This window comes from Notothenia rossii, assembly GCF_949606895.1.
Source record: "Notothenia rossii genome assembly, chromosome: 11".
NCBI lineage: Eukaryota > Metazoa > Chordata > Actinopteri > Perciformes > Nototheniidae > Notothenia > Notothenia rossii.
In genome coordinates this window covers 15,100,574-15,118,369 of record NC_136910.1, presented here as the reverse complement: position 1 = coordinate 15,118,369, position 17,796 = coordinate 15,100,574, and the positions used below count along the sequence as shown (strand labels likewise).

At 38.8% G+C, this 17,796-nt stretch overlaps 2 protein-coding genes and 1 long non-coding RNA gene across 7 annotated transcripts in view; all 3 read left to right on the top strand.

Moving 5' to 3' along the window:
• LOC307023943 (melanopsin-A-like) overlaps positions 1-6,798 on the top strand; it is a 75,557-nt gene extending 68,759 nt beyond the window's left edge. For both annotated transcript variants that reach the window (XM_079657645.1, XM_079657644.1), the window contains exons 10-11: positions 3,694-3,765; positions 4,182-6,798. In XM_079657645.1, coding sequence (XP_079513771.1) covers positions 3,694-3,765; positions 4,182-4,382 — 273 coding nt within the window. In that variant the 3' untranslated portion in view covers positions 4,383-6,798. The remainder of the gene's footprint in view (positions 1-3,693; positions 3,766-4,181) is intronic.
• A 4,300-nt stretch (positions 6,799-11,098) lies between these two features.
• ldb3b (LIM domain binding 3b) overlaps positions 11,099-17,796 on the top strand; it is a 12,654-nt gene continuing 5,956 nt past the window's right edge. Inside the window, exons 1-4 of one of the 4 annotated variants that reach the window (XM_079657652.1) lie at positions 11,099-11,239; positions 11,478-11,804; positions 14,726-14,877; positions 15,124-15,193. In XM_079657652.1, the coding sequence (XP_079513778.1) occupies positions 11,709-11,804; positions 14,726-14,877; positions 15,124-15,193 (318 nt within the window). In that variant the 5' untranslated portion in view covers positions 11,099-11,239; positions 11,478-11,708. Of the gene's footprint in view, positions 11,312-11,477; positions 11,805-14,725; positions 14,878-15,123; positions 15,194-17,796 lie in introns of all 4 variants that reach the window. The other 3 variants (XM_079657651.1, XM_079657654.1, XM_079657653.1) reach the window with 3 other exon arrangements.
• Positions 15,200-16,931, top strand: LOC307023955. The gene is made up of 2 exons (XR_013803801.1): positions 15,200-15,406; positions 15,516-16,931. It is a non-coding gene; the product is annotated as an uncharacterized lncRNA (long non-coding RNA).

Sequence of the window (17,796 nt, the reverse complement as noted above, 5' to 3'; positions counted from 1 at the left end):
TTAGGTGTCTGGTTAATGCCTATTTTGTAGGGATGTAACGATATATCGAATATCGCGATATCGCGGTAAATAAATGTCTCAATACCGTCGTGAGACTGACAAAATCTACCGCGATTTTTTTTTTTTTTTTAAACCTTTATTTAACCAGATGGTCCCATTGAGATCATCAATCTCTTCTTCAAGGGAGACCAGTCCAACATGGCAGCAAGTAGGTTTCAACAGATAACACGAAAGGACATCGTATTTACAGGGCTAGATGTACATACCTAGAGACATTGACAAGTACCAAAAGTATATTTATATCTCACCCTGTCAATAAGCCTCACCTTCTTGACAAAAACTGTATTGTTTTTGAAGTGGTGAAGAGACAATGCACAGTTTTACCCACAGCTGTCACCCATGGCCAAAGCATCTCTGTCCCAGCAACATCAGTACCAAGCAAGAGAGTTTTTTCCACAGCAGGGGATATTGTAAACGCCCAAACATCTCAGCTTCTACCTGGAAATGTGGACATGCTCATATTCCTAAAAGATAACCTTGATGATGCTGAGTGAGTGAGTTAGTGAGTTAGAGTTGAGTTACTTGAAAAACTAAAGTGAAACTTGATTTATTCTATTGCAGGGTCTGATTATTATATTGTTGACACTTTAAAATACTTCTATCCTACTAAAATGCTGTACAAATCAGATTTCTTATTTAATAAAAAAAAAAAATTCAAGTAAAAAAAAAAAATCAAAATGTTTTCTATATTTTTCAATATCGCGATAAATATCGTACCATGGACTTTTTATCGCGATATTATCGTACCCTGAGTTTTTGTTATCGTTACATCACTATTATTTTGTTTACATTATTTTTAAATGTTTTGGAGTCAACAACTGAAGGTTCTGGAAATAATAGGTAGCTCCCTTTGTGTAAAACCTGACCACAGACTCTTAGAAATTCATTGGTTAACGTTTTCTATAAGGAAGTTAATACATTTTTTAAATCTAGCAAATCCTAGTAAAATGTGGGTTTTGATACTGCCACTAGTTGACCATCAAGTCGGAATTTTCAAATGCTATTTAATCTACACAACCCTTTAAAAACAGTTCAATTGTTCATATGATTACAATGCACAACTCCAGAGTTAAACTAGCAAGTATCTCTGTATCAAGTTTCACCCATGTTTGAGTATGTTTTGAAGATGTTAAGGGTTTTTCACCTTTTATCCTAAGGGCTTCTTTAGTTCTGACTTAGGGTCAGGTTTCGCTTGTTCAGAATCAGATTCAGCTCTGAAAAATGCCTTTCCTGAATCCTTTATGAAGCTGTGTCCGATCACTTCTGTAATGTTGCAAAACCAACAATCCAAATGTACACCCACCTCATCAGTCAGCTGTGTGTAATTCAAAACCAGTTTAGGTGAAGTTGTATGTTATGTTTGACTTTCTTTCTCGAAAAGCTTACATATCCTGTAAGAGCAGCATTATAAAGGACTTCCAGGAGAGGCCGTTTGAAAATTGTGTCTGTTCTCCACATATGTAAATAACATTGTGTATCTCTCCTCTCCATGACACCCCCTACACACTTTTGACACAACATGGGGTGCAAACAAGCTCTTTCCTATATTTCTTTCAAACTTTGACTCGTGTGGCATGTGTCATGGTTACATATGACAGCAAGGTGGACTAAAGAGCTACGCACCTTAACAACTCATGGTGTGAACGACCCCACAGAGGTTAAATACCTTTGATTTCTTGCAAGTCTGTCAAAACTGACGAAGCTCTTTTGACAAGCAGTGAAACATTATCTTAGACTTAACACTTCTAGGCCGTGCACTAAGATCTCCCTTTCAACTGCTAATAGATGCAAGCTGTTCATTCGCCAGCTATGTGACTTGAATCATCACCTTTGTTTTCACTTAATAAAAAGTATTACATTTTGAATTTCTTTGAAACATGAGAGATCACATTTGTGAGTGACAGTTTTGTTATTATTATTATTGTTATTAGTAGTATATATCTTTATGGAACAAGTAACATGCATACAAATACATTGATCTCAAAGAGAAGAGATGCTATATGCCAGATTACATCTAAAAACGAATTTCCATCTGCAGTCCTTGGGCAGGTACGCGTATAACGATCAACAAACATTAAAACATTTTATGATTAAAACAGATCAAAAATACAGATGTTTAAAATATAAATACTAGTACATTTGTCAATATGGCGATAACTTTACAATTCATTTAAACTAACATCTCAAATTAGAGTTAAATTAATGTTGGCAAGACTGGTTGCCCAATATCAATTTTTTTTGCACTCTAGGAAAAATAGTGAAAAGTCAGAGAAGGTTTTAAGATCCACTGTTTGATGGCCGTTAATGAGAAAGCTAATTGTGAACCAAGTTGAGTTCCTGCAATGAAGAATATTGTGCAAAGATAATTGGAAAGATCCTAGCTTAAAACATATAGCGTTTAGCATTTGAACATAATCTACATCTTAATGCTTGGTAACACGCAACACTATATATAAGAACAATGCTTCTTGGCGCATGTTTGCGTCATTCAGGCTGATGGACAGGTCACTTTATGTGGGACATCCAATATATGGAGCATTTCCGTCTCTGTGTAATCATCTTAGTTAACTGAAAAACCTCAAATAACCCACAAGTACGCACGTACTATCACACACACACACACACACATGCCGTACTGCCGTGCAGGACTCCGTTACAGAGGGACCAAAAACTAATCCATTAATCTGGGAGTTTCAGACTTAATCTGCAGCTTGCATGATGTGGCCCCGTGTTTCAACGGCTGCACTTGTTGAAGACGAAGACGGATGATTGTCGAGGAGTCTCTGAACTCCATCTGCTTCCATCTCTGCTCAGAGCAAAGGATGGAGGCTTACATTTTTCCTTCGTCTATAATCTCTGGTTACCTGCTTTACTCTTGCTAACAAAGTCATCAATGTGGACAGTGTACTTCTACTGACACGCTCTTTGTGATAAATTCAATGTTTACTTTGCTATATTTCTGGATTATTTGGTCTTCATTTTAACTGAGTTGTATCTGTTATTTCTATCAAATCATTGTTTTTTTTCTTCTTTACCGAAACCTCTAAAGTTTTTTAATACCTGACACTTTGATACAAGTTTGATATTTTGAAGGGAAAAAAACGATCTTTCTTGCAGACCGTTGGATGATATAACTGATTCGTCTCCTATGTCTGAAGCTAAATATTAAGCTACAGCTTGTTAGCTTAGATTAGCATAGAGACTTGATACAGTGGTAAACAGCTAGCCTGTCTCTGTCCAAAAATTAGAAAATCTGCTACCGTAACAGCCCACGCATTAACATTTTATAACTTATTTGTTGCCAGGCAACCCTACAGAGATGACTAGACAAATGAGGACATTCCCTAAATGTCAAACTATATATTACTTTGTATAACTCAGTGTGTTTCAAGAACATCATGAGATTGTGTCCCCTTTTTCAATGATAATGCTAAACCTGTTGTTGTTAGCACAGGAGATTGTTGCTAAGGGAGCAAACAACATGATCTACTTTTCAAAAGGGATGCTTGTCTCAGCTTTGTTCAAAAGTCGACTTGGAGTTGATTTGATTGAACAGAATGTGGCTATAATAGTCTATCACTTTTCTAATCTCAACTTTAACTTAATAGCTGTGTTTCTTTGGGTACTGTTCAGATGCTGAGTGAGCCTGAAGACATCTCCATGACAGACATCGGCCTGCAGCCCACCAGTCATCAGCCTGCTACTGTAAGAGACCCCAATTGTGCATTGCATGCTCTTGTATTTAGTGTCCTTTGTTTGAAAAAGAATCCCAAGAAATCTTTTGCAATTAATGAATCCTACTAACACCTGTAGAAAACGTCTAATTTAGCTCATACATTGGAGCTTTAAATGTCCAATCTTTAAGTGAGATGTATTTTCAAAGGTTTGTTTCTTATTAAACTGCTCCAGGTTTTCTTTATGCCAACTAGGCGTTTCAGTCAGTTGCGATTTCTTTGGAGAGTTGTTTTCTTCACATTAACAGTTGATAAGTTCATTCTCTCCCTTCACCTCCATCTTTGATAATTTCTCTTTCACACAAACATCCATCCAATTGCTCACATTTGACATGTCGAGCCTCTCAATACCTGAACATCTCTCTCTCTATTCCTTCGCCCACACAGCTGGACAATGGGATGGAGGAGTCTGGGCCAAGGATTGCGTATACGACAACGCCATCCGTCATTGTAACATCCATATCCAGCCCGGCTATACTGCATTGTCCCCCAGGTTTCCATGGCAACTTTAAATTGACCAAAAGGTACAGCCTGGTTGTCAAGGAGCCCCTTGACATAGCCAGGATGGAGACAACTGCATTACCATAGACAGCTGAACAGAAGTGCAACAACAGTGTGTACCTATGTGTGTGTTTCAATATTTTACTCTCAAGGAGTTTTATTTTCCAGCAAGCCGTTTGCTAGTTATGTTAGGAACCTCTTTTCTAAAAACCACACACACATCCCAGTGCCTGATAGAATGGGAACGGGATCAAAGTAATATTTAAAAATATTTAAAATTTGAGGAAAGGCCTTGTGTTTGACATTATACAGCGTCAAAAACATGTCTACTTGGTGTGCCGGTCTAACTGTGCCAGTATTTCGGAGCCAGAAGCAACAAATTAGCCTTAACAAGACAATGTTAAAAGTGAAACCTGAAGGGTTGGGTCTTACATCGGTTCTGATTGTTGGTTTAGATTCTTGTCATAATGTTTGCGAAGAAGAAACCAAAATATGTTTTGGAAAAGGTTTATAATTCCAAGACAAACACATAGAGAGCACTGAGACTGGAAAAAAAAATGGGACTACATGTTCAGGTTGCCAAGCCCTAAAGCATATGCTGCTTCATTGTCTCTTTATATCTAGAGGGGATTCATTTACTAAATTAACATTATGCTTTATAAAAGAAGAATTACAACCTCAGGAAAATGATAACAGATGCTGGCTGCTGTATATTAAAGATAATCTAATTTAAGGATCTTCAACATTGGCTTCACCTTTAAGACCTGGAAGTTGTTGCTTAGTTAAAATATTACTGTTAACTGTTAACTGTTAACTGTTAACTGTTAACTGTTAAGCTAATTCTGGGGCAATATGACTACAACTGGGGATATCAAAACGGTCATTTATGATCCATAATTTAAACACTATAAGGTTAAAGCATACATAACTTGCAATTTTAACATAAACGCAGTAGGTACTGTACATGGTTTGTCCATTCATTTAATTTTAAAAGCATGCTATTTATTCCATTTATTTTTCTTATAATTAAAGGATTTCACAAATAAGTACAAATCCTTGATACTCAATGCAAACATTTATCTTGTTTGAGTTTTGGTTTTTAATCGGTACCTAATCATATGAGAATATACTGTAAATACAGATATTTAAAATGCATTAAGCAGAATTATCTTCATTTACATTGAATCAAATTACTTCTGGAACAGGTGGTACTTTAGTGACATGGCACTATGCAGATCTAAGCCACCCTTGAATTGTGGTTTTCTTTCGGAAAAATAAAATAACAATAAAACCTTTTACTTATAATACAACTGTGAGCAGTTCCAGTTACAGGAGTTAGCAAACTGGCCTCGTACAATGTGAAGAGAGTTGAAGTAAACGAGTATCTTTAAAAAAAATGTATCAACACTTTTTTTTTTCTCAGGATCTGAAATGATAGTAAATACTGGATGTACATTTAAAATCTGCCTTGAAAGTGAACTTTATTTGGGTGCTCATGTTTGTGCCGTGTATACTAGACGTGTATGTACTGTAAGCGGTTTGCTAGCACCTTTGTTTACCATAAATCAAATGTATTCGGGTAACACACATGTCGATTTTTTTACCATGTTGTTTTCTTTTGTGTATTTATTTTATGTATTGTTTCGAAAGAAAAAGTCATGTTGGAAAACTGCTGAATGTTCAGATTGACTTAAATGTCTCTTGGGGTGATGCATTCATTAAAAAATGAAGCAAACCCTCCTATTGCAATGCAGCAGATTCTAATAATAAAATATAATTCAAATCAACCTGTGGACAACACTGCTAATACATTGTGATGACTAGAAGAAACGGTGGTCAACAAACACTTAATGCAGCTTTAATATAATGTTTAATTCTGGCTCTGTGTCAGTTGTTGTCCCGTCGCTGGTAACATTCAGTACCACAGATCAGGTCTATAGTACATCACCCAATACTTTGTGAGTATGTGAATATGAGTGTGAAGAACTGGACACTGTTCTTGCATTTCTATGATGATTGCCAAACCTTGCTTTAATATCTACTTTTAGATATGCTGATGATGGTAAGCTACATTACTTTTTGAATATTAGAGTGTGGTTTCAGGATTGTTATTGTAGATCTCATTTGTGCAGAAAACTAATTATGTTTTAACATATCCAAAGCTTTTTCTCCACTTCTGTACATTACCGTTCTAAGTGACATTCCTATGATTGCTGCATCATTGACTATGATTGTAATAATTGTTCTTTAAATGAAATGAAACTGTAACATATACAAATATTAGTTAATGAGGCAACAAATGTTGATACAATCCCACCGCTGCTCATTTGTCCTGCATTTCCTATCAATGAATGTACAAACCTTTATGACCAAACAAATATACTATATATATAAATGACATTTTAATTCTGCTTAAATGAAGTGATGGTTTCATGTTGATTTTGTACAAAATGTTTTGTGTTGTTACTATTATTTTTTTTCTTCTAAACAATAAATGTTTAAGACATTCTGTACAAGTGATGGTGTCTTTGTGTATTGAACTAACCATGTATCAGGCTAGGGCTGCAACTTATGATAATTTCCACTATTAATTAATCATGCGTGTTCTTTTATAAATTATTAATTCAGATTCACCACTCACTTGTGCAGTACAGTGGTCTTCAATATTCTTTGCTTCTCTAGAGACACACACAGTGGTAGTATTTGTTGGAAAAAAGCTAAACTCTCGCCCCGCTAACATATATATTCACATACACACATTAAATTACAGAACCATACACATTGGGGTTGTATAATGAATTATCTGTCCATCAGTATCCACTGACCAGTGTTTTCATCAGGTCCATTTCCTGAAAGGTAGACATCCATCTAGCACAGCAGATAACAGCAGGGGCACCGTGATGTCAGATAGCAGGGGGGCATCAGTGTCCGATATTTCAAAGGGCAGATGTGATGGAAAGTGTTCCTGCATGCTGATTGGCCTGAATAGGAATCCGTGCAGAACCACAGCACAAAATACCGCCCTGCAGAGGTGAGTGTTGGTACTTAACATCAGCAGAGGGTGTATTCACATGTTGTCTCAAATTGAAGTTTGCTTCAAATTGCATATTATTGGAATATTATTGATGATATATAAATTCTCAGGAGCGTTATAGTTATGGGTCAGGGTTGCTCGAGGGAGAGCTAATTTTAAATACTACTATGCTGTTTGGTATTTTAATCTTTAACAGTGCAACATATTTTATCACCTCCTAAATGTTGTATTTTAAGTCTTGATCTGTATAGTTACTGCTGCTCTACGATAAATGCAGTGCAAAAACATTATATACAATGTACCAATCTTAAAATAATGCAAACTACCTCAAATGTATACTTAAGTACATTATTAAGTAAATGTAATAAGTTATATTCTATCCGGGAAGAGAAACAGAGACATTTAATCTTTTATAATGCTACAAATTTATTGTAGTTTAAACATTTCTCATCTGTGTTGTATCGTGTGTTTGTGTGTGTGTGTCTTTTGTGGCTAGAGGAATGACTAGGATTATTTATGATTTCTCTTTTACTGAATACTACTTGGTCATTGTCCTGAGGGTTAACTTTGTTGTCGCTGTCATTGATCTTCTTTCCTAGAAAGTATGGTGTGACTTTGTTTTATCAGCTTATTCTAGTTATTGCCTTTAGATTTGGTCACTTTATTCTTTACTCCCCTAAGTGTTTCAGAAGTCAAGAGGTCACATGATCCCACCTGAGGCGTGTAGCCCGCCTGCCAGGAAAATAAATACCCCTTCTTAGGTGCAATCACTTCACTTTTGCCAATAGCTACACACACACATCCAAGTAAACACATCTACAAAGCAGCAAACTGCTCTGAATTCTGAACTTCTGCTTTTTATATGGGTCTCAAACTTCCATCTGCTCTGTTAGGATTATTTATAATCAAGGAAGGGAGATTTTCCATTTATCAGCTCACTAAACTTCAACAATTATCAATCAAAGTTAAAGCGAACAAAAGGATAGACATTCAATTATTATTATTATTATTATCATTATTATTATTATTATTATTAATCTGTTTTAATGTACTCTATTAATTGAAATGGTGTCTCTACTCTAGTATGCCCTGGAGCTTTGATTTGTTTATGCCTTTAGTTATTTATTTTCTTTGAGGAAAAACAATACTACCTTCTTAGTGCCCTCATTGTATTTTCTCCGTTTGTTTCATGTTCAATGGTGCCCGGGTTCATCCTTTGAATCCAACCCAGGGATTAAAAACAGGCTGTCAAAGTGGCCAACGAAGTGATTGTCGCAGGACCGTTATTGTAAGGGCCGTCGATAAGGCTCAAGTGATCCTTGCATAACTCTTCTGATAACAGAGGTTGACCTTTTTCATTCAGCCTGTCGCTGCAGGATGTTTAAAATAAAAAGGAGACAGTGGGTCCTTTCATTCCTGTGGCTATTTAAATGCTAAATAGGTTGATGGAAACTTAACTTAAAGGGGACCTATCATGCAAAATGCATTTTTGTACGTCTTTTATACATGAATATGTGTCCCCGGTGTGTCAGGGAACTCACCAAGTGTCAGAAAACAAAACCCTCTCTCTTTTCCTCAATACCCAAATCTCTAAAAACGGGGCTGCAACGGAGCTGATTATTATTTGAATTTTTCTGATGTCAGAAAAGTTGTGCTTCGCCTATATGGGCAACTCTCCACCTATCAGGGGAATGAGAGACCGCTCGAAAGTGCTGGAGACGCTGTAGTACATATGCCAGGCCTGTAAGTGGCGCTGTAGTCCGCCACAAAAGCAGAATCAGCCCTAGCAAAAACAGGGCTGGAAAAGAGCAAATAGAGCGAAATGAGGCATGGCTAAAATGTACGGAGCCCCCTAGGGGACATGGAGAAGAAAAAAAAATTATTTGAAAAAATAAAATAAAAAGTTTGGCGATATATCACAAAACCTTTGCGAGATATTGCAAAACCCCTTTGCGAGATCTCGTAATACTTTTGCGAGATGTCGCAAAACCCAGTTGTAGTTTGTAGACGGTCCCTAAGCACTCCTCTCCCTCCTCAAGCTGCAGATTGTGACCAATTCTTGATGTTTAGCTCGGATGACGGCGCGTATCGAACTGTTCTGATAAAAACGACTCTGTAGCTCGTTGTCTACCTTGCTATGATTGTAGTCATGTTGTTTGTATTTTTACAACGTTATGTTCATGATATTGATCCGCGAAATTCGAATCTGTCAATGACTCAGCTCAGAGGGACGTGCATGTCCCCTCGCTCTGTGTGTTCTCTTGAGATGTCTTCACTTATGTGAAACCCTTTATATATACATATACAAGCTCAAAGTAAAATCGATGAACCGCTCCATTGTTGTGGTTTCTGTGTTGCCGTAGCAGCCGAACTGACCAGGAAGTACATTGAGCTAAATGAAAAGTTTTGCGAGATACTTTGAGCTTGGCCTTAAATATAAAGATATAACATCAGTGCTTGGCAATAGGCACGGGTTTCACACATAGACTATATATATAAAGGGTTTCACATAAGTGAAGACACCTCAAGAGAACACTCAGAGCGAGGGGACATGCACGTCCCTCTGAGCTGAGTTATTGACTGATTCGAATTTCGCGGATCAATAACTCTTTACAATCATAGCAAGATAGACCACGAGCTACAGAGTCGTTTTTATCAGAACAGTTTGATACGCGCCGTCATCCGAGCTAAACATAAAGAATTGGTCACAATCTGCAGCTTGAGGAGGGAGAGGAGTGCTTAGGGACCGTCTACAAACTGCAAGCGGTTTTGCGAGATCTCGCAAAAGTGTTGCGAAATCTCACAAAGGTTTTGCGATATCTCGTAAAGGCTTTGCGAGATCACGCAAAACAATTTTTTTTTTCTTTTTTTTTTTCTTCTCCATGTCCCCTAGGGGGCTCCGTAAAAATGCATGATCTGTTTGGTATTTTGAAAAAAAAACTAGGCCTACATGTTTTATATAGGTATGGCCCTACAATATATGTTTCAAATATAGCATGATAGGTCCACTTTAAAGTTAAAATGGGAAGATTGACCTGTTTCATGTGTTTACAACAACTTTGAAACTACAAGGCTATTAGCTTCGCACAAATATATTATATTGCTTGCACAAGAAAAAGGGACAAAGGATTGATGCAAACACGTTTTTTCAACATTTGACAGAAACTAGCTGTTCCGCTTTGACTTCGTTATGCTAAGCTAATTTTACAGTCTTCGCTTTAACTAGCGGACAGTGGCATCTTCTTATCCACCATAACCCTCTGCAACAAAGAAACAAGTATAAATGTGAAACCAGAAAAGCTATTCAAGTGTGTCATCATTACGAACCTGCTCAGGGATCAAAGGCCATCTCTTGTAACTCTTTAAAATCAGGTGTTTTGAACAACATAGGTGCACAAACTTCTCAATTTCAGTGTCTATCTGATATATCGGAATATGAATAGAAAGAAAAGTCTGTCCGGATCTATCACACAGTGTCAATGTTCACTTGACCTTAAATGCTCTGGTTAGTTGCTAATTGAATTGCTTATACACACACGTTAACACAGACGCACACAAAACAGGAGCAGCCTCGTGCGAGTGTTTCCAGGGTAACACAGCTGGTAATTTGTTGTTTCCTTCTCTCGAGCAGAATGAATGATTGTGAAAAGTGAAAAGTGAGTGACATCAGTGCACAGAGGCTGATTATAGATAATAGGATGCTAGCAGCATGAACTGATAGCACTAAGAGAGGGAGAAAGAGAGAGGGAGAATGTGTTGCGGTAAGAGGGGTCTATATTGGCGATGTGAATCGGCAGTGAAGCATTCTGGGGCTTCGGGTTACAAGCCTTATAAGGGCCAGGGCCTCTGTGTCTATGCTCACCTCGACTATTCTTAGGCTGTCTGTCCCTCGCCCTCAGCAACTCTGCAGGCAAGAAACTCCTCTCTCTTGTTATTAACTTTAAAGTTGACCTTTTGGAGTTTGCACTTTCTGAACTGTGAGGTTTGTCTTGGGCATTTTTGGTTTGAAATTGGGGATGATCGAATCAGAAAATATGTACTGTTGTTCTTCAGTGGCTCAACTTTGCTCTGAACTTGCATTCTGTGTATGACTATCTTCACGTATGTGTATTTGTGTGCACCAATGCATGCCTGTGTGTGTGTCACAGAGGTCCCACAGCACCTGACCCACCCACCCCACACCAACACCACCCCAGGCTGTTTGTCCTGAGAGCTGGGAGCAGAAAGGAAGATAAGCCAGGCCTGACGGAGAAGAAGCTACCACCGAGGCCGACCGGGACAAAAGGATATCAGTGGAGGACGGGAACACAGCACCAGGAGGAGAAAACACACAGCAAGCAGGAGTTGTTAGCGGGAGGAGTGTTGACGTTTGACCCAAGATGAGTTCGTACACAGTGACTCTGAATGGCCCTGCTCCATGGGGCTTCAGACTACACGGAGGAAAGGACTTCAACATGCCACTCACCATCTCCAGGGTAAGGACAGTCAGACTGCTGTGACAAACTTAGAAATAAAGATTAAGCAACAACAACAAAAAAAACACATTGAGGAGGTATGGCACAAAAAAATTGCAAACTGACTATTAACTGTGTCAAAACGTGCTTAACATTGTGATCTGGAATGATTTCAAACTCAAGACGTTGAACATGGTAACCTGATTGCCTGACTTTGGCAAATGGATGTACTCAAACAACATATACAATGATGTAACAACATAACCTTAAAAAAATCATATTTTATAAATGTTACAGCTTAAAGCGCACACCCTTTTAATGATTTGCAGTAAAAAGAAAAGAAGGAAATTAAGTTGTAACGTTTTTTGTTGTTGTATGCTTTTAAAATGTATTTAGCTCAGTTTTTGAATCACCTTTCCACCTTGTTTGGCAATAATCTCTTGCATGTTTAAGCTTGTGTCATTTCATCCGGCACTGTATTTGTGTGTATAGAGCAGTGGCTGCGCAGTGGTTATGCAATGTTGCTGTTCGTGATGATGACAGGGAGGTTCAGATATAAAGTCCAGAGAGATTTCAAGAATAGAGCAGCATTGGAAAGACTGGAATAGTTTTAGGAGAGGAGCTGCTGCATTTGGCATTTGCCTAAATACAGAATTTTCTTACCCTTGATAAATAGGTATGATATTTACTTTGATCACATTACAGCCACGCTTAAAATCCCCCATCTTACTTCATAATCAATTTAATCATGAATACGTTTCACTACTTTTTGGCTCATCACAGTCAAATCATTCATTCGAGGGCTTTTAATGATGTTGAGATAAATGACTTATTTTAACATCTATAGGACAACAAAGCAAAGTTAAGATCGGTTTCTTCTTTCGCAAATGACAACAAACATAGTACTTTTCTTTCTAATATGTACATAAAACCTTATGAAACACAAGTTCACATAAAGATTATCAGCATATGATTTTTGGAATTTAAGGAAAAAGGGGGAAATACAATTCCAAATAAATGAGTTTTAAACTCTGCAGCAGAGCGCCTGGGTGTCTCTCTCTCACACACTGGCAGGACTGCTGGTGTATTTAAAGGGTTTCCTTTAAATAGCACTGGAGGAGAGGTGGACAAATGAAGAGGGTTGGTAATGGGGCTGGAAGAAACAGGGAGGCTAATGGCAGCTTGTGTTATCTTAAGTAAGCTTTATTCCTCCCTTATAGTCACCTTACCTAAACAGCTCATGAGATCAGTGTTGTTGTGAAGGATGGATGGAGGATTTGAGAGTTTCAGGGGATGAGAAGAAAGAAGGGGAGGGGACGCTCACCTGAGAGAACAGTTTGGACGCTAGCTGTTAGTCCAGATTGATGCTCAGCTGCCTGCTTTATATTGATTGTGTTAGGTCATCCTCCTCTGATCCCCTAGTCTTAGGCAACCGGGGGGGGGGGGGGGGGGGGGGGATTTGTGTCCACTGTGGCTTTGTTTCATTGGATTTAGTTTCATCCTGTGGTCTGACTGGTAAAGACAAAACATGGCAGCTTGACATGACTACTTGGGGTGCCATTACAGTTTGACGTAACACCACTGCGGTTTGGTATTTCAGATGGCTTTTTTCCCAAGAACTAAGACAGGAAAGAGGAATGCAGAAAGTGTATTTCTGACATCTTGTTAGCCAAGCTGAAGCAATGTGCATTAAATAAGTGACACACCTAACTCTTTTGCCACTATCCAGTTATTTTGTATGACTCTTAGTGGGATTTTCTTGTTTGAAATTCTAGGAATCAATTAAATCTGGAATCTTTGTATCTGTCTTGAGTCTAAACAGCTGTATGGACACCATCAAAAAGAAGAAGAAGCATGTCTGTGGTCCAAGTAGAACAATATAGAGACGTATTAATATAACACATATTTTTAGATAGAAAACCTGCGAGAAACAATTTAAAAAAGAAAACTTGCATAAAAATTGAATAAATGTTTGCTCTTGAAAGCAATTAATTAAAAGAAAATGTTTAAAGAGTGAGTCCCCATATCCATTTCCTGTTTCTCGTCAGTTATATTTGAAGTGGCTCTTGAACATATGCATGACAGTTTTTCATGCATGTTTAAATACCCAGAGGCAGATATAAAGATTTATTTTGTACCTTCAGCTTAACTTAACTGCTTTTCACACTCTCATACACACACACTCACACACATACAGACAAGGAATATAATTCAAAGGAAGACATTCTGTTCAAAAAGCAGACAAAGTTTGACAGGAGTATCAAGAACGCATTTCTTTGACACCAGAAAAAGTAGAACCAATAAGTGGTATGATGTTGATAAAGTGTGGATTGTAGAAGAGTTTACGTTATTCAAGGAAGTGTTGCATGAATGTCAGTAGCAGGTGAGTATGTTTGGGGGGTGAAGGGGGGCTCAGCAGGGTCATCAGCGGCGTTGCTTATTTTTAACTCTTTAACGAGTCGACTGTAAATCAAGACCTCATGCTGTATGCCCCGGGCCTCTGGGCTCTCTCAGAGTCTCTCTCTGTGTAGTTTAAGCGCTAAAGTCTGGCTTTGTGGCCAGCATTAGGACTCAGCTAAATATCATTGTATGAGAATGGAAAATAGTTAAAAACTTGTTCTTATTGAATTCAGGGTCAGGCAGCCTTGGTTTTATCTGTAGAGACAGATTAAATACTGGAATAAAGAAATGAGTTCCACTCTTTTTATAGAAAACCTCTGAGGGTTGTTTTTACTGAGCATCTACACATCTATCATAGTATGTACAGTGAGTTGCTGAATTGCAGAGGGAAAGTATTTCTTAGTTTTCATTCATCAATGGCAAATTACTCCTAACTATCCCTCCAATCTGTCATGTGTATCTATACACATTTTCCAGTTGCTTGTTTGTTTCCTGCGGAGTCAGGGGTCCCAATGTGACCTGCTTTCTTGACCCCTCCATAGATAACTCCGGGGAGCAAGGCGGTGGGCGGCAGCTTGGCCCAGGGCGACATCATCTCAGCCATCGATGGGTTCACCACCGAGGGGATGACGCACATGGACGCCCAGAACAAGATCAAGTCTGCCTCCAACACACTGGCACTCACCATGCAGAAGTAAACAACCAGCACACTTTCTCTGGCCGTTAAACTTAAGTAGAACAAGCTAATTTTAGGTACTGGATATTCCCATAAGAAATAACACAGAGAAGCTAAATCAATTAGTGCACCTACAAATATATACATAAATTGGTTCTCATGATATGTTATTTATTGACTGTAAAATGCCTTTAAATTATCCAATACAAAGTCGTGAAATATGGTGCTATATTTGAAATGGCTATTTTCTCATTTCATTTCTAGATCAAGACGTGCAGCAGCTTTTTCAACTCCAAGAATGGACTCTCCCATGCCAGTCATCCCCCATCAGAAGGTAAAAAGAGAAACAAAAAAAGAATGACCGAAAATATTAATCAACACAAACATTTGCGGCTGTAAAACTGCATATTTGTTCATGTTCGTAAATATGTCTGTCATGCCTGTTATGTACGATTGTTTGTGATAATCTTCACCAGTGTCCTGCTGCCCTCTAGTGTCAAATATTCATAGTGCAACAGCAGGAAGGCCTAGTATGCAGAGGTCAAAGGTCAGCAATCCAAAAGAAAGGAATATGAAGACGGAAGCTGATGCCTTTACTCTCGTTTCACTTCAAACGTTTCTTTTATACCGATCTTGACCTCTTCTCATCTTTTAAGGATTTAGAGGTCGGGCCTAAACATTTCGGAGAGGAAGTTCAAATGCTCCAAGTTGGTAAAAAAGACCCCGATCTCCTATCGACCCCGGTCAAAACCTCTGCCTCCTCCTCACCGTCTGCCCTATCTCCACCCGGCCAGGCGGGACAGTACAATTCCCCAGTTGGCCTTTACTCTGCTGAAACTCTCAGAGAAATGATGATGATGCAGGGCAATTTAGGACAGGGGTCGACAGCTTCCTTGGGAGTTTCATCACTGTGGTAGGTTACCTTAAAGTTTTTAAATACTAGGAGAAGAAGATGTAACTCCTTCCGTGATAACACCAAAACCAAACAGCAGCTGACGTAATGACACTTGACTAAAGTACTACTTTTCACTGAAGCAAAAGCACCTCACATCCCCAGTTAACCTCACATTAACTGTGCCTAAATGAGGAAATATAAACTTCCATCGGTATCCCATCAGTCATTCCTCTCACACATTGTGCTATTTTGGGAGAGTACACACAAACATACCTGGCTGGCATCCAGATGACAGAGTGGCAAGAGATCCGGCTACAGGAATGAAAAAAGGGAGATGATGTTGCAAATATTCTTTTTAGAGAAACCTTTTTGCTGTTTCAACTCTCTGATTTCCATTTTTGAGGCTTTTTATCTTGCGTATTTATCCTCCCTCTGAGTTTTAAATACAGTTATATATCTAAATAAGCTCGGACTTGCGTGTGAAGCTTGGTTAAATTGCTGGCAAGGTTACAGGAAGGTGACGTTTTGACACTAGAGTCCCATTGTAAGGCCACTATTGTACATTTTGTGGTTTGAGGCCTAAAAAAGATGAAGGAACAAATAAGAGCAACAATACAATAGGATGTATACAGTAGGGCTTTCATTACACGCACAATTTGTTAACAAGAAAAACAGTTTACTAGGTTATTTCTTTCACAATACAAAGTCATTTCACCTTGAATTGCCAAATCATCAGTGCCTTTATCACGACTGTACTGTGTGCTGTACTGAGTAAAGGTCAGTGGGAGTTAAGTTGAGGCCACAGTTTTAGGGGGACTCTCCTCAGGGGTATGGCATGGGTATGGTGAAGCCGTGAAATACTAGATGTTAATTAAGGATGCGATCTGCTTTGATTCTGACCTATGTCACACCCAGATATCAGTCTTTCCTAATGTGTTTCCCTTCTGGAGCTGAGCTGCTTTACAGTAAAGGCCAATGGTAAGTCAGGTGACGATGACGCCAGTATCATGCCAGCAACCCCACCTCACCAAGCACACACACACACACACACACACACACACACACACACACACACACACACACACACACACACACACACACACACACACACACACACACACACACACACACACACACACACACACACACACACACACACACACGCGCACAGGAGAGAGCAGCTGTTGGGGGAACGTTCCATTCCGGTTACACATCATCATCCTGAATCCCCAGGATGCCCCCCTGCCAAACCTGAGATACCCCACGTGTGAGGTGCTGCCGAGCACGTTCCACCTCACCAACTGTACCCCGAACCCATCCATGTACAACTGTACCTTCTATTCCACTGATTGATGTGTTGCACTCCAATTACGTTGGTAGAGTGAAACTGAACACATTTACACTGATTTACAGGGAGAGCTTGTCCAAGAATAGCAGCAAAAAATTTCAGGCACACATACCAAATACATTTAAGCAACCTTTAAAGTGATCGCAGAAAACATTTGCACACAGCAAACCTGTAGATTACAGAGATAAGGGCTGATTTAAGTAGCTTTTCAACCAGGAAGGAATTACACATAATTTAACCAAGAGTGCACTCGGACAGCGCAAACCTCCGAGAAGGCCGAATGTACTCTCTTGCAATATTAAGAAAACATTGGCCCAAACTCTTCCTTGTAATAATATTTGAAAAACAAACACACGGCACCTTTTGAACTGGTTCTACAGGATCTGAGATTTCCTAGTAAAGGCAAATGAAAGGTTCAATTATTACACGTCTTCTTGGCTGCAGTTGTGACACAGGTGGTATGGATGTGTTTTTGTAGCGGTGTTTATTTGTGGCTGTTCTGTGCTAAATGTGTCTCTGTGTCATGTGATCGAGACGCTTCTGCTCTTGTCAGTCACCGATGATGCAGGGGACGCTGGGAAATATCCCAGTGATGACAAACAGCTGCTATTCTAACCTGTACATGGGATTACAGCATAGTGTTGTAGTTGAATAGTTTCCTCTGCACACACAGTGCCATTGTTATCACCAAAAT